We start from the raw sequence: 12,934 nt of genomic DNA, 5'->3' as shown, positions 1-12,934 counted from the left end.
AACGTATACACAACGGCTCATCAGGCAGGAAAATCCAAAAGAGCGCACTCCCCAGACTCAAGGAGCACTGCGGCTGTTATTGTACCGGAGCCCCTTAATGATCAGCATCTGTTCCCCTCTGTTCTAGCGTTAGCCGAGCCGCCACCAAACAAGGCTGCTGTGCAATACGTCACTGACCCAAGTCTCCTCACTCCGACTTGACTCGTGTTAGGAGGTATAAAAAAAGACATAAACGATAGTCTGTCTCTCCTTGCTAAGAATACTGCTGTCTGTGGTCTAAATATGATTTAAAGATGGGCTTGTTATGAGATATTAAACATATAGTACAAGCAAACATTTTCTTGGGTTTGTCCAACGCTATAGCTCAAAGTGAAACATGATTCGCTGAAGGCCAAACCTCCCCACACCACACGCCTTTGATCTCAAACCGCCAAACTGCCCTCTGAAGTCTGGTAGTTGATTTACGGTGTCAGTCCTGGATCTATAGGCTGTTAAGAAATCATTGCTTTCACCTTTACTGTTTTGTTTTTCTAAACTGTCCGTCACTGCTAATTAGCCGTCTGCCATTAATTATATTCAACATTCTTCTCTCTTTAAATTCCCGTTTCATCTTCATTAGCGTTCAGTCGTAGTCGTCAATTCACTTTAAAAGTTGTAACGAGATGGTACCGGAGTCCCAGCAGGCATGATACTCGTCCGGAGGATTGCAGATTTCTTTCAAATCCACACACACCTCCCTTAACCACCACAGCCGCTTTCACTCGCTTCTTTGAATCAAAAGCCCAACAGGATGAAAAAGAGGACAATCCCTTTGGGAAATTAGGAAGCTTTAAAAGCTGACCAAAGTGCTTGCATACAGTAATTATCTCTGTCATGCCCATCCCTATTTTTTACATATAGGAGACACTTATTTAAACCTGTGTCATAATTTGTCTTTTCTTCCGTTCCGGTGCCATGATACTGAATTGTCAGATGACAGCGCAGTCCTTGGTACCATATGCGTATTGTACAGGGAGGCTGGGCATCTGTTTCGCTGACGTGTGCTTGTGCACGGTTAAATCTTCAGATGAACCCCCGACAGCCTTGTCAGACAAATCAAGGACACCCTTCATGCACACCACCTGCCATCCTCCAAATGGAATCGGTTGTCATTTAACTAACAATGATTTTAGGTGGATACTACAATGTTTTCATCTGTTAGCATCGGTTGAAAATGTGTATTTATTACTAGTAGGTAGGTTGTGTTCTTTTTTGTGAAAGCTATTTGCAATCTTCCATCACAAGTTTGTTATCACTGTTTTAGAGGGATTTGCTTAAAGTTTGCTGATTACGCCCGATAGGCACATGGCCTGTATCTGGTGACGGGATGCAAGCTATTACACATTGCTAATAAAGCTCCAACCCTAACTGTCCTCAGTTTGAACCTGGGAATGATCTTGGCAGAATGACGCTTGTAACGTCTGTTCATTCATGTGTTTAAGGCCGCAGAAGTTGGTCATTTTGCAGATTCCGCTGTTTTAGTGGGTGTTGCCTTTGCCCACTTCTGTCCAAGTATCCCTGTGTGCACTTTGCTTTTATGGGCTGATGTAAATTTTCTTTCATGGCTGCAGTGGAGTCACTGTTGATCCTTATCTCTCCCATAAAGGCCCACATTTATTGCCAGCAAAAGGCATTTTAGTGCCCCAAACTGGCTTTGGTGGCAAATTACAATTTGAAAAGAGACAATGCCCTAAAAGGATCAGTGAAAGCTTGACCATGTTGTGGTTTGATTGTGTTTCTGTTGTGCCGGTCTTAGACACCTGCCACCATTTGCACTGCTCACTTTGTTCCACTTTGTTGCCTGACCAAAATGAAACCGTATTTTAGATTGATTCACACTGACTAATTCATGCTTCATATCCGCCACCTGTGGCTTGCTCACAGCCACGTGGTGTATTGGATGCTTGTATGCACTTTACGCCTTGAAGCAAAAACTAAATAAATAATCAAAACGGCAGCTTCCGAGTTGTTGCTTGAAAGGACTGGCGGATTATCATGGGTGGTCATGTTTTCAATTTCTTCCTTTTAAATTGCATAGTAATGGCATTGTGTCTTTCCATTTTAGACAAATGCTAAAATGTGGTTATGAGTAATAATAAGAAGAGTACTATATTAAAAGTATAATGAACACCAGTAACAGACTGGACTGTGTTGACCCCTTTCTCTCATCACTTCCCCAACAGAACTCGGACCCTATTCACGACGTGCTTCTGGACGTCATTACTTGGGTCGGCATCCTCCTGTCCCTGGTCTGCCTGCTCATCAGCCTCTTCACCTTCTGCTTCTTCCGCGGCCTCCAGAGTGATCGCAACACCATCCACAAGAACCTCTGCATCAGCTTGTTCATTGCTGAGTCCCTGTTCCTGGTGGGGATCAATCGGGGTGATCAGCCGGTAAGACTACCGCTGATGGATTTTTACTTTTAAGTATCGATTTATTTAGCACTGATGCGTTTAGCATGCGTCACAAAGTACTACAGGGTGATGCATTTAAAAGAAAAAGAAAAAAAGGTTATCGAGTTTGACGCCAAACATGTTTCTAATTTTCGAAGATCTGTTTAGACCAGTTGTGCCCAACCAGTCGATCGCGGTCTACCAGTCGATCGCGGGTAATTTTGACCCCAGGACACTTTGTTGAGTCATTGAACACAGAACTTCACCCACAGCCATACTAAGTTGGGTCATGGTGCCCACTCTTACACATTAAACAGTAACATTTGAGCACAACACACAGAACCTAGAAAAACACACATAAACTTAGACACTAGAACATGAACATAACAGATAGGGATTTAAATGGATCCAAAGATTGTCACATAATGCAATGCACCTACCAGCGCAGCCTAACGCGCTACTGTAGCGACTCTCGATAATGGAACTCGAGACATCAATTTGATTTTAATAGATTTATTTAGAAACAGGGAAACAGAGCTGCCGACTTTTCCAAAAACCTTGGCGTGAGACCGGCCGGGGGGGACGAACACCGACGACGCGCTTTCTGCTCCGCTGATGGGCGACGTATCCGCGCAGCGCGATACCGAGCGCGTTGTAAACGTGACCATGGACAGGAAAGGGAACCTTACATTACTGTTGTTTTCTGGCGCCTCTCTTTTTCAATGGTAGTCTCCCAATTTCTTTGCCGTGAGAAATCGGAGGTGTGGCGTGAGAGCGTGTGAAACCGATCAAATGCGTGAGTCTCACAGCCAACGCGTGAGAGTTTGCAGCCCAGGCTGTGGGCAAAGACTGGGCGGAGCTTGAGAGCGCACGTTATGATGAGCAAGTGCAGAGCATCTTGTCAGAATTTGACAGGCTCTTCACTGACTTTGCATCCATTGAGCCTGTTGTCAGCTATCTCTGTTTTCCATTTGGGAAAAATGTAGATGTGGATTGTATAATGTCCAAAGTGGCATTACTCTTTAACCTGGATAGCTGTGCTGTTGAGAATGAGATCCTCACACTGAAGAATGACATTGAGCTCAAATCCAGAGCAACACCTGACATGAATGTCGAATTCTGGAATCTAATGCAGAAAGAGAAGTACCCCAACCTCAGACAAACTGCAGTGAATTTGACTGCACTTTTTGGATCAACATATTTGTGTGAGTTGGCCTTTTCACATATGAAAATCATCAAGTCAAAATACAGATCCACCATGACTGATGACCACCTTGCAGTCTGCTTACGGCTGGCACTCAGCTCTTACTGTCCAGACTATGAGAGACTAGCTTCCTCCTCTCAGTGCCAGAAAAGGTAGAGAAATGCCACTTTTCCAACTTGAATTAGTTCTTATAAAAGTTCAAAGAATTAGGCATTGTATTATTTGGGTTGTTTGTCTGTTGTGTTGTTACGGGCCAGTCCCAGGCCTACTTGTGCTTATTCTTTGCAAATTCACATTTACTTCAATAAATGTATTACGATTGTTAAAACTGTATCTATGTGTCAGATAACAGTGTCCTATATAGGTGCGCAATAAATTGTGGTTACGCTACGGCTTTCGATATGGCTTGGTAGATCTCGATACACTATCAACTTTAAAAGTAGATCTTGGTTCAAAAAAGGTTGGGCACCCCTGTTTTAAACACAGTTGTGGTAAAAACACATTCCACTGTATATGAGGTGATCTGAAGTGTTTATAGGTACCATGAATATAGTCAATTTAAAAGTAAAACATTTATTTTTAGCCAATATAGATGTGACATCATTATTTATTTTATTCCATGTTGTCACTCGGGTAACATGGGGGTGACTCAGAGGTGCTTGAATGTGTCTGGATATGTCTTTTTTCAAACACATGGCCCCTGGAGGCGTCCACAAGGGCCACCTGAAAGCTTTGTATCACTCTTCATTGAGGAGTGTTCACCATGTCTTCTTCTGTAAATTCAAAAGCCAAGGATTTTTTTTTTTGAGAGGAGAAGGTAACCTTTGGTGTCCTGCTGTGCTGCGAGGGGTACTTCCCGGAGAGGGCCAGTGGCTCTGAACTCTTTTGATTCTCCCAGGCTCACTGACGAGAAGAAATACAGACAGGGAAGAAAAAACGGATGCTCTTTATTCAACAAACACTCCCTCTTTGTCCTCTGGTTGCACAGAGGCAAACACATACTTGAGAAGACTCTCCTACGCACACACAACACCACACCTGCCAACTCACATACTCAGTGACGGGAATTCATCCGTTCACTCCACAAGAACCTTCGTGTTTAGTTTTCCAATTTGTTAACGGTTCAGACAAATTTGCATTATACTGTTCAGTACACTTAACCGTCTTCCAGCACACTTGCATTGCATTCCTTTCCTGTGAGAGCTCAGCCATGATGGCAGCTGGAGGCATGCTGTCACCGCGCAGTCATCTTCGAGTGTGTGTGCTCAACACTCACGCAGCAGACAAATGTGGAGTCATTACATGTATACCAGTTGGCGGAGGGCTTTATTCCACCTACAGCGTCCCGCAATCATGCCATTTTTGCTCGCTAATGAGGCGGAGTGCCGAGCTAGAGTGATCTTTTCTGCATTCTGTGAATTTATTTCCAGGTCAGACACTGTAATATATGTTTTTGTTCATGATCGTTTTATTAATTATATTTATCTATTTGGTTAACGTGATTGTTTGCAGCATACTCCCAAGGTTACCTGCGGTTCATAAATGTGTTTTAGGTCCAAATTAATTATGGAATTATTATAGAAAATACTAAATTCATAGACAAAGAAATGGAATGTCCTTACTTTTTAGCCTCATGCTATGAAAACCCATATTTTGCTTTGCAAATATTCACATTACTATTAGTGCCAAACCTCACTGGCCATAGTTCAGCTGCAAAGTTACTTCCCGGACAAGTTAAAGATAATGGTTGAGCCCTAGAACTTTTCCCTTCCATAACGTTTTATAGGTGAGATTCACAGCCGCTCTAAGATCACTCTTCTGGACTGCACTTAATGTCCACTCGACCTTTTAGTTATTTAATTGGATCCGTTTCAGTGACAAAATACGCTAGTTATGTTCAACTGTGCCGATAATTAGATCAATCCATGTAAGTACTGTGCCTTATTATCTAATCTATCTATCTATATAAGAAAGTGTGTGGATTGACAGTCACCTGCATCCTAGTCTTGCATACACGCGTCTCTACCCTCACACCTGGCCGCGGCTTAAATGCGACTAGCTCCAATTGGCTCTCGCGCTGTTGACTCAGCTTCTTCCTGTCTCTCTGTCATCTGTGCCGGCTACAGCAAACAACACCACCCGGGCGCCGTAGCTGCCGGGTTCTCCTGCCAGTCACTACAGCCAAACAAAGCTTAGCAATGCTAATTGTCGGCAAGACACAAATCTGCAGAGGTCAGAAAAGGCTGCTCAGTTTTGCTCACACGGAGGACACCGTCTTGAAGTCATACCGCGCCCTCGAGCGGCGGCATTAAAACGGATTTGATTCAAATGTTTTCAACTGTGAATACTCAAAACTCCCTTCTTTTCTCCCCTCCCTCCTTTATCCCTCGGGTACGTGTCTGGCGCTCTAAACCGTCACCAGATTGCTTGTGCTGTCTTCGCCGCCCTGCTCCACTTCTTCTTCCTGGCAGCGTTCACCTGGATGTTCCTGGAGGGGGTGCAGCTCTACATCATGCTGGTGGAGGTGTTTGAGAGCGAGCACTCGCGGCGGCGCTACTTCTACCTGGTGGGCTACGGGGTCCCGGCGTTAATTGTGGCCGTTTCCGCCGCTGTCGACTACCGCAGCTACGGCACCGACCGAATGTGAGTACACAACAAGTTTTTGAACATTATCGTTATCACTTAAAGCAGTTGCACATTGGTGCATAAAAGTCATTTGGAAACAAGGCCACAAACCAGAAGAGCAATTAAAGAGGGACGGAAAGCATGTATTAATAAGTATGTGTCATGTATAAATAGGTATTCATACAGCTAGCACCATCCGAGAGTTGTTATTGCACATCATTCATCCCCCTCAGACCTCAACACTGGTACACATGCCGTCTATACACTCTCCTCCTCCCTGCAAGCTTTCAAGCTTCTCCAAATGGAAGATCTTGCTCAGCTCTCTTAGCCACACATCAAATGAAGGCAAAGTTGACACCCACAATCGCAAAATATATCATTTTTAAAGAAGAAGAAGAATAAGACGACGGTCGGGCTCAAACTAAATAATGGACAACAATTCTGTGTGTGCTTTATCAACAGCCACACAAACAGTTTTGTGTTGGTTTGAGGGGCCGTAACAATCTTGCCGCTGACGCTCCATTAGCCATTGCTCATCATCAACCTTTAATGAAGCCGAATGGTTATTCGAGCTGCGTACATTTCCCCGCTGCTGAATCAACGTGGTTGCCACGGTGAAAAATGCCCACTTCAGGAGATGACTTTTCTGGATGACTGGCGGGCTGTTTATGGTTGATGTCTTCAGCATTTTAGGATGCACAAATTACAACAGAGGCGTGGAGAGATTAAGAGGAACGGAGGGTGGAGAGTGCGCATGAGCAGGGAGACGGAGAGCGAATAAGAGAGAAGGTGGCAGCTTGGGCCGTCTAAAAGATGGGCCGCGACAGAGACTGCCTTTTTGAATTTCCTACGAAAGCTTCCTCGGTAAGCTCTTTCCTCTGAAATTCAAAGTGGTCTATAAAGCGGTGTACTGCCAAGCAGAGGATTGGCCTCCATTCCTCTGTTAATCCCAAATCCATCTGAAAATGTTTCCTGATTCCTGAAAATAATGAAGACCAGCATCAGCAGGTTGCTTCAAAGATGTTTATCATAAATGGCACACACACACACACACACACACACACACACACACACACACACACACACATATGGCTGCGCACAACGCAACTGACAGACAGTGCATTTGCAGATTGGCGCAGCCATAGTTCTTGGTGATGGATGAGGTGATAGCTGCCACCGCCTGAGCCTTGGCATCATGTGAATAATTAAAGCCTGCCACCGGTGGAACAATTATACTCAGCCATTGAAGGATGGGCGGAAGGACAAGGCGTGATACGTGGTGAATAGCAAAAGGCGCGGAAGGGCACATAGTCCGGCTGCAAATTGAATCAGTAACCATAGCAGCGGTATCACAGGCGGGATCCCTTTGAGCTGAAAATATCCAACAAGTTGCTGTCAAAAGGGAGCCGGGGTTTAGTAGATGGCGTGAGCCGAGGGCCCAGTAACTAAGCACATTAAAAAAGGCTGCAGCAGCCTGAAGGTCAGGAAAGCCTGTGAAGTTGCCCGTTCAAAGGTTTATCAAATACGAATCTCTAGACCAAAGAAAGTTTTAGGTCCTCCATTCAATTCCTCTGATTATTCTAAAATGTGCCTTTGAGCAAAGGACTTGAATCTGCTCGAGTGCAGTGAGCAGAACAAAATTCTGTACACTTAAATGGTAGTTTAGAAATTCAGAATATTGAAAAAAAGAGTATACCTTCTTGTGTATCAGCCATTGGACGGAATTTGAGGAACCCAGGATTAAAAAAAACAAAAAAAACATGACCTACTCATCAAACCATTGCACCAAACTTTTCTTACTGTACATCGGTGTTACCAAACATGCACAAATCTATAAATCCCAGTGTTCAGTGAGTATTCCCCAGTGAAACTAAATGAGGGATTTAGAATTCATTATTTTGAGTCCGATTAAACAGCTTGTAAAAGGAGGACTCAGATGGAGCACATTATTCAGATCAAATCAAATCAGATTAATTGATGGATTGATTGTAATATTAGTAGAAGCTGGTCTGTTAATAATACTGGCTCACATAAGCACATATCACACTTTGTATTATTTAAAGAAACTGCTTTATAATAGGATTTGCCAATTTATATTGTAAGCTATTTTCCATATTTTACTAGCGATGTGATCTGAACGTTTTGTTTTTTTTAAAGAAATTTTTATTTTCATCTCGACTTTAAAGGCATCATTTCCTTCAGGACTTGAGACCAAACAAAAACGCAGCCAGTGATCTCCTCGGCTCAATCGCGTCACATGACTTCACGCTCTCTCTTGGTCACCAGCTCACTGTCACGCCAATGAAATGACTATCTCCGTTGCAAAGACTCCTTTGCAGATTAAGCCGCCTTTGCTCAAAGGGACGGCCCGTCTCTGATTCCTGCAGAATGCCACAGCACTGTCGGCACACGCACGGCTTGGGTTTTGACCGGCACACGTTTCTCTGTTTTTAACGCTTGGTCACTAATGGAATGGTGCAAAGTAGATGAAACTAGATGTGCTCCAAGAGCCCAAAACGTGACACAAGTGGAGAAGGGAAGGTAGAAGAGGCAGAAGGGAATAACAGCCCGCAGCTCCCACCGCCCACCAAGTCTTTAAATCTCTCTGTGATCTGAAGAAGAAGAAGACGGTAAACAACAAAGGAAACCTTCGGCATAATTTAAAGCGGCGACATTCGGAACATGTGCTTAGATGAGCTCCCAGAGTCCTGTGCGTGTTGTGTGTCTTTGTTTGCGCTTGTTCACTTCTTTCTTCCTCCATATGTGTTTTCCTGTGTTTCCTCCCCTCGTCCATTGATATGGAGACGACTCGGGGCAACAAAGTACCAGCCCGTGTTTGTCCTGTCACTTCATATCAATTCTCATTTGTCTGCCAGTTGATTTGCCAACGAAAAGTGAAACATTTGGTTATACGGCTATTTTGCTGTAAATGCTGCTTTTTCTTTAAGACGATGGAGCCGCAATAGCGTGCACGGCATCGTGGATCATTGTCTTTTGCTTCCAGAAAAGGCTTTGATGGCAGAGAAGTCAGCTAACCTTTCTTCATAAAAAGGAATTTTAAAGCCAAGACAACTATTTTTTTTCTGTGAAATTACAGTGTATATTCTACTTCAGCTGTGTCAGCCTGAATGACAACACGCCCGTACGAACTGTAATATTCCAGTGGCCAAATATGGAGGCGTCTGTCTGCCGCAGCAGCGGAGATTAAAAGATTAATAATTCAACCACAGGTCATGAATCAACTATTCTTTCTTTTTGCCATTTCAAAGGGGCACCGCCACCTCCAACAGACCCTTCTGGCCTGTACTTAGTTTGCCTCAACAAAGGAGATCTGATTGTTCTTTGTTGATATGAGCTGAGGTCAGGAGAGTGTTATTTAATTCTTGACATGATTACAGCGGTCTCAGAGATTCATCGCCGTTAATAGGAACATGTAGGACACTTACACAGTGCTTAAGGACTGTGTGACCATGTTTGTCTGGGTCAAGGTCCATCCAATTCCTTTGGAGTGATACAGCTGGGATTCTATTGAGCACCAATTGAATCATCCATAAATTATCATTTGTAATGTTAATTTGCTATCTCAACCCGACAAATTGAAGTGTACTAGAGTCGGGTCACTGCCAGCCTTTTGGCAACATCCATATCAGTTTTAGCTGCATCCCGCTGCGTTCTTTTCTTTATCTCTGATCGCAGGTCACCTGTTTGGCTATGAAAGGCCATCATTATTGCCGTCTTAGCCCCTGGAAGCCCCCCATTCCTCCAAATTCTTACTGATGGCCATAATTCTCCAAGCCCCTTGCGGCAATCTATGTTCTGAAGTACCTATTCCTTTGTGTCACTCCAGCCCCCTACTTGATGTATATCCTCTGAGCGGGAAATTGAAGCTATAACCTCAAATCTCTTCCTGTACCCCCCCCCCCCCCCCCCCCCCACCACCCCGTCCCTCCCTTCTCTTTTTATTGCAGTTGCTGGCTTCGCCTGGACACCTACTTTATCTGGAGTTTCATAGGACCAGCAACCTTGATAATTATGGTAAGCGTTACCCCCAAACCAGCCCCCTCCCCCCACCCTTACTGCTCATTAACCCTACTTAGCCTGCGGGTCATCGCTTAAATGCTCCACCGAGACTCCTGATTCTGACTCCTATCCTCCCTCTTCTCTCTGCCCTGTTGAGCATATACTGCAGTTTGTCACCCCGCTGCAGCCACCGACTAAGACAATTAGTGGGGGTTGAGGAGGGCAGTGGGAGGGCGGGGGGGGGACTCAGTGTGCAGTGTTCGAGCAATGCGCACTGTGATTATGATTGATTCTGTTCCTGTTCCAAATCACAGTATCTTTAGCAGCCACGCGGACAGCTTTGGGTGTAGATACACAAGTAGTATGCAGGAGGACACACACACATACTTTCTGTGCCTTTCCTAACTAGGGCAGCCCCAATTTTCCAATGACATATCCCGTGTATTGATCCATCCGCTTTAAATCTGTTGTCAGAATGACTTTCCAACGAGTCGTAGCACAGGTCGTACTGCTCAGCTGTTTGCTGGATCCCAACACACATAATGTGGCTCCAGTTGGGTGCAATCATTAACAATGCATCTGTGTATGCTTCATAACTGACTCATTAGGTTTAAACGCAAGAAAGGAGCTCCGCTCCAATTCTCCTCGGTGAATTTGGTGACGGTTTGGGCAAACTGTTTACTCAGCTCATATAGGCTTAATTTCAGCTGTGAACGTCAGTAAATATAAGACACGGTAACCTTTGCCACAACAACTATAATTACCAGTGCAATAGTTACAATAATACAACACAAGTATGTTCAAGATGACGCGGGTCTCGTAGAATGCGTTACCCATTTTCTTTCTAGACACAATTGCACAAAGAAAACAAGCTCTGCAGCAGTGTTATTCCCTGTGCTTGTCTCTGAGTGTGAGACAAGTTTGAATAAGTCAGACGGAAACGCTCCCCCTTACCAGTATGCAGCTGTCACGTCTCACCGTTCTCTGTTTAGTTCGTCACACCACCATAGAGGGTTTGTAGGATTTTGTGCTCTGTTTGGCAAAGTGGGAAAGCAAGTCTGGCTGCAGCGGTCCAGCTCTGTGCTACAAAGTGCTCTGATTTAAAATGAAAGGAACTGAAACAAGGAAACATAAATTCTCTCTCTCTCTCTCTCTCTCTCTCTCTCTCTCTCACCAAATCTGTTTGTCCCTCAGCTCAATGTGATCTTCCTGGGCATCGCTCTCTACAAGATGTTCCATCACACGGCCATCTTGAAACCAGACTCTGGTTGCCTGGACAACATCAAGTAAGAGTACTCGCATCACCTGAAATATCCACAAAAGTCTTCCAGAAATAGCAGTCCTCATGACGTTTGTTACCGATGGAAAGAATGTCGCCCCCACCAAATGCACTCCGACAGATGAAATCGAGTTGTGCGAGATACTATTCAGATTTCTTCAGTCTAATGAAGCCTTGGTTAAAGATCTTACTCTGTATTCAAGCCGATGTTCCCGAACAATTCACACTTTCTTGCCGCCAACCCCCCCTTTAATATTTCAAAAACCTCATTAGAAGCACTTAGGGGTGTGAACACCCACCCCAGGGGTCCTGGAGTCTGAGGCTGCGAGGTAAGCACCTCCTATTAGGCTGAAAGGTTGTGTCAGGCATGGTTACAGTCAAACGGGTATTCTTCTTCTGCGTCTCCACCGCTATCTGAAGAACGCTGTTGTCTGCGCAGGAAAGGGCCCCGAGACGAGCTGACATGCCTGATCAGGTGTTATCTTGATGTCAACAAGCCGCCAATGAATATTCAAATCGCGCTCGGTGCTTTCTGTTTGTTTGGGTCTAGTTATCTGCCTTTGCCTGGTTGCTTCCCGGATGGCGTGGAAGCTTGAGCGACGATAATGATGATAGAAAGTCGGATTCTTTATGTCTGAAGAACATAAGTTTGAATACTTCAACATATATTACTGTACAAGTGTAATTTATGTCTGCTTTGCAAAGGTACAGTGAGTTTCAGCTAGTGAAAGTTTTTGTATTTTGTATACGTACGGTACACACTGTTGCATCTATGTTTATGAAACAACAGAGAGGATCAGTCGTCCAAACCAAGACGGCAAACTGTCAGCTAGACTTCCAAACGTTTCCTCATGTCCGACGGGATGTGAATAAACAGATGTTTTTAAGATCCCTTTGCCCTGTAGAATGAAACCGCACTTTCAGTCCTTGTCTTTGGTATCAGCTCAAGCCGCCTGATGTCAGTGCGGTCTCGTTCCACACCGGGCGTAAAGTTGTTTTGCTGTCTCCTCCACTTTTTTTCTCAGCCACTCTGGACACATTAGTCTACTTTATGGCCGGCGCTCAGGCTCTTTCTCTGTGGCATCACATCACTGTTTGTGTCTCAGCGGCACAGTGGCCCTGTCTGCCCTGCTCCTCGCGGCACACTGATACACACAGTATACACACAAAAAGAATCTCCTGCAAGCATGACATAGCATGCTTAAGCTGCACCATGTCAGACCCTGCTTTGTTTTTCAATTACAAATTCACGGCGGGATGTTCCTGGCTGGAGCTGCGGTTTTAAAGTGCTGCTCTTTGAGCAGGCCCAAAGTGACTGACATTACAGTTACCTCGACATGGCACGAAGCAGAGAGGCTGGATTTACCGAGATGT

At 44.6% G+C, this 12,934-nt stretch overlaps 1 protein-coding gene across 17 annotated transcripts in view; it reads left to right on the top strand.

The window, feature by feature from the left end:
* LOC120822056 (adhesion G protein-coupled receptor L3) overlaps positions 1 to 12,934 on the top strand; it is a 189,397-nt gene that overhangs the window by 160,140 nt on the left and 16,323 nt on the right. For all 17 annotated transcript variants that reach the window (XM_078106244.1, XM_078106255.1, XM_078106250.1 and 14 more), the window contains 4 exons: positions 2,223 to 2,432; positions 6,059 to 6,279; positions 10,230 to 10,296; positions 11,476 to 11,567. In XM_078106244.1, the coding sequence (XP_077962370.1) occupies positions 2,223 to 2,432; positions 6,059 to 6,279; positions 10,230 to 10,296; positions 11,476 to 11,567 (590 nt within the window). The remainder of the gene's footprint in view (positions 1 to 2,222; positions 2,433 to 6,058; positions 6,280 to 10,229; positions 10,297 to 11,475; positions 11,568 to 12,934) is intronic.

This window comes from Gasterosteus aculeatus, chromosome 7 (genome assembly GCF_964276395.1).
Source record: "Gasterosteus aculeatus chromosome 7, fGasAcu3.hap1.1, whole genome shotgun sequence".
Taxonomy (NCBI): domain Eukaryota; kingdom Metazoa; phylum Chordata; class Actinopteri; order Perciformes; family Gasterosteidae; genus Gasterosteus; species Gasterosteus aculeatus.
This window is presented reverse-complemented; position numbering and strand designations above follow the sequence as displayed.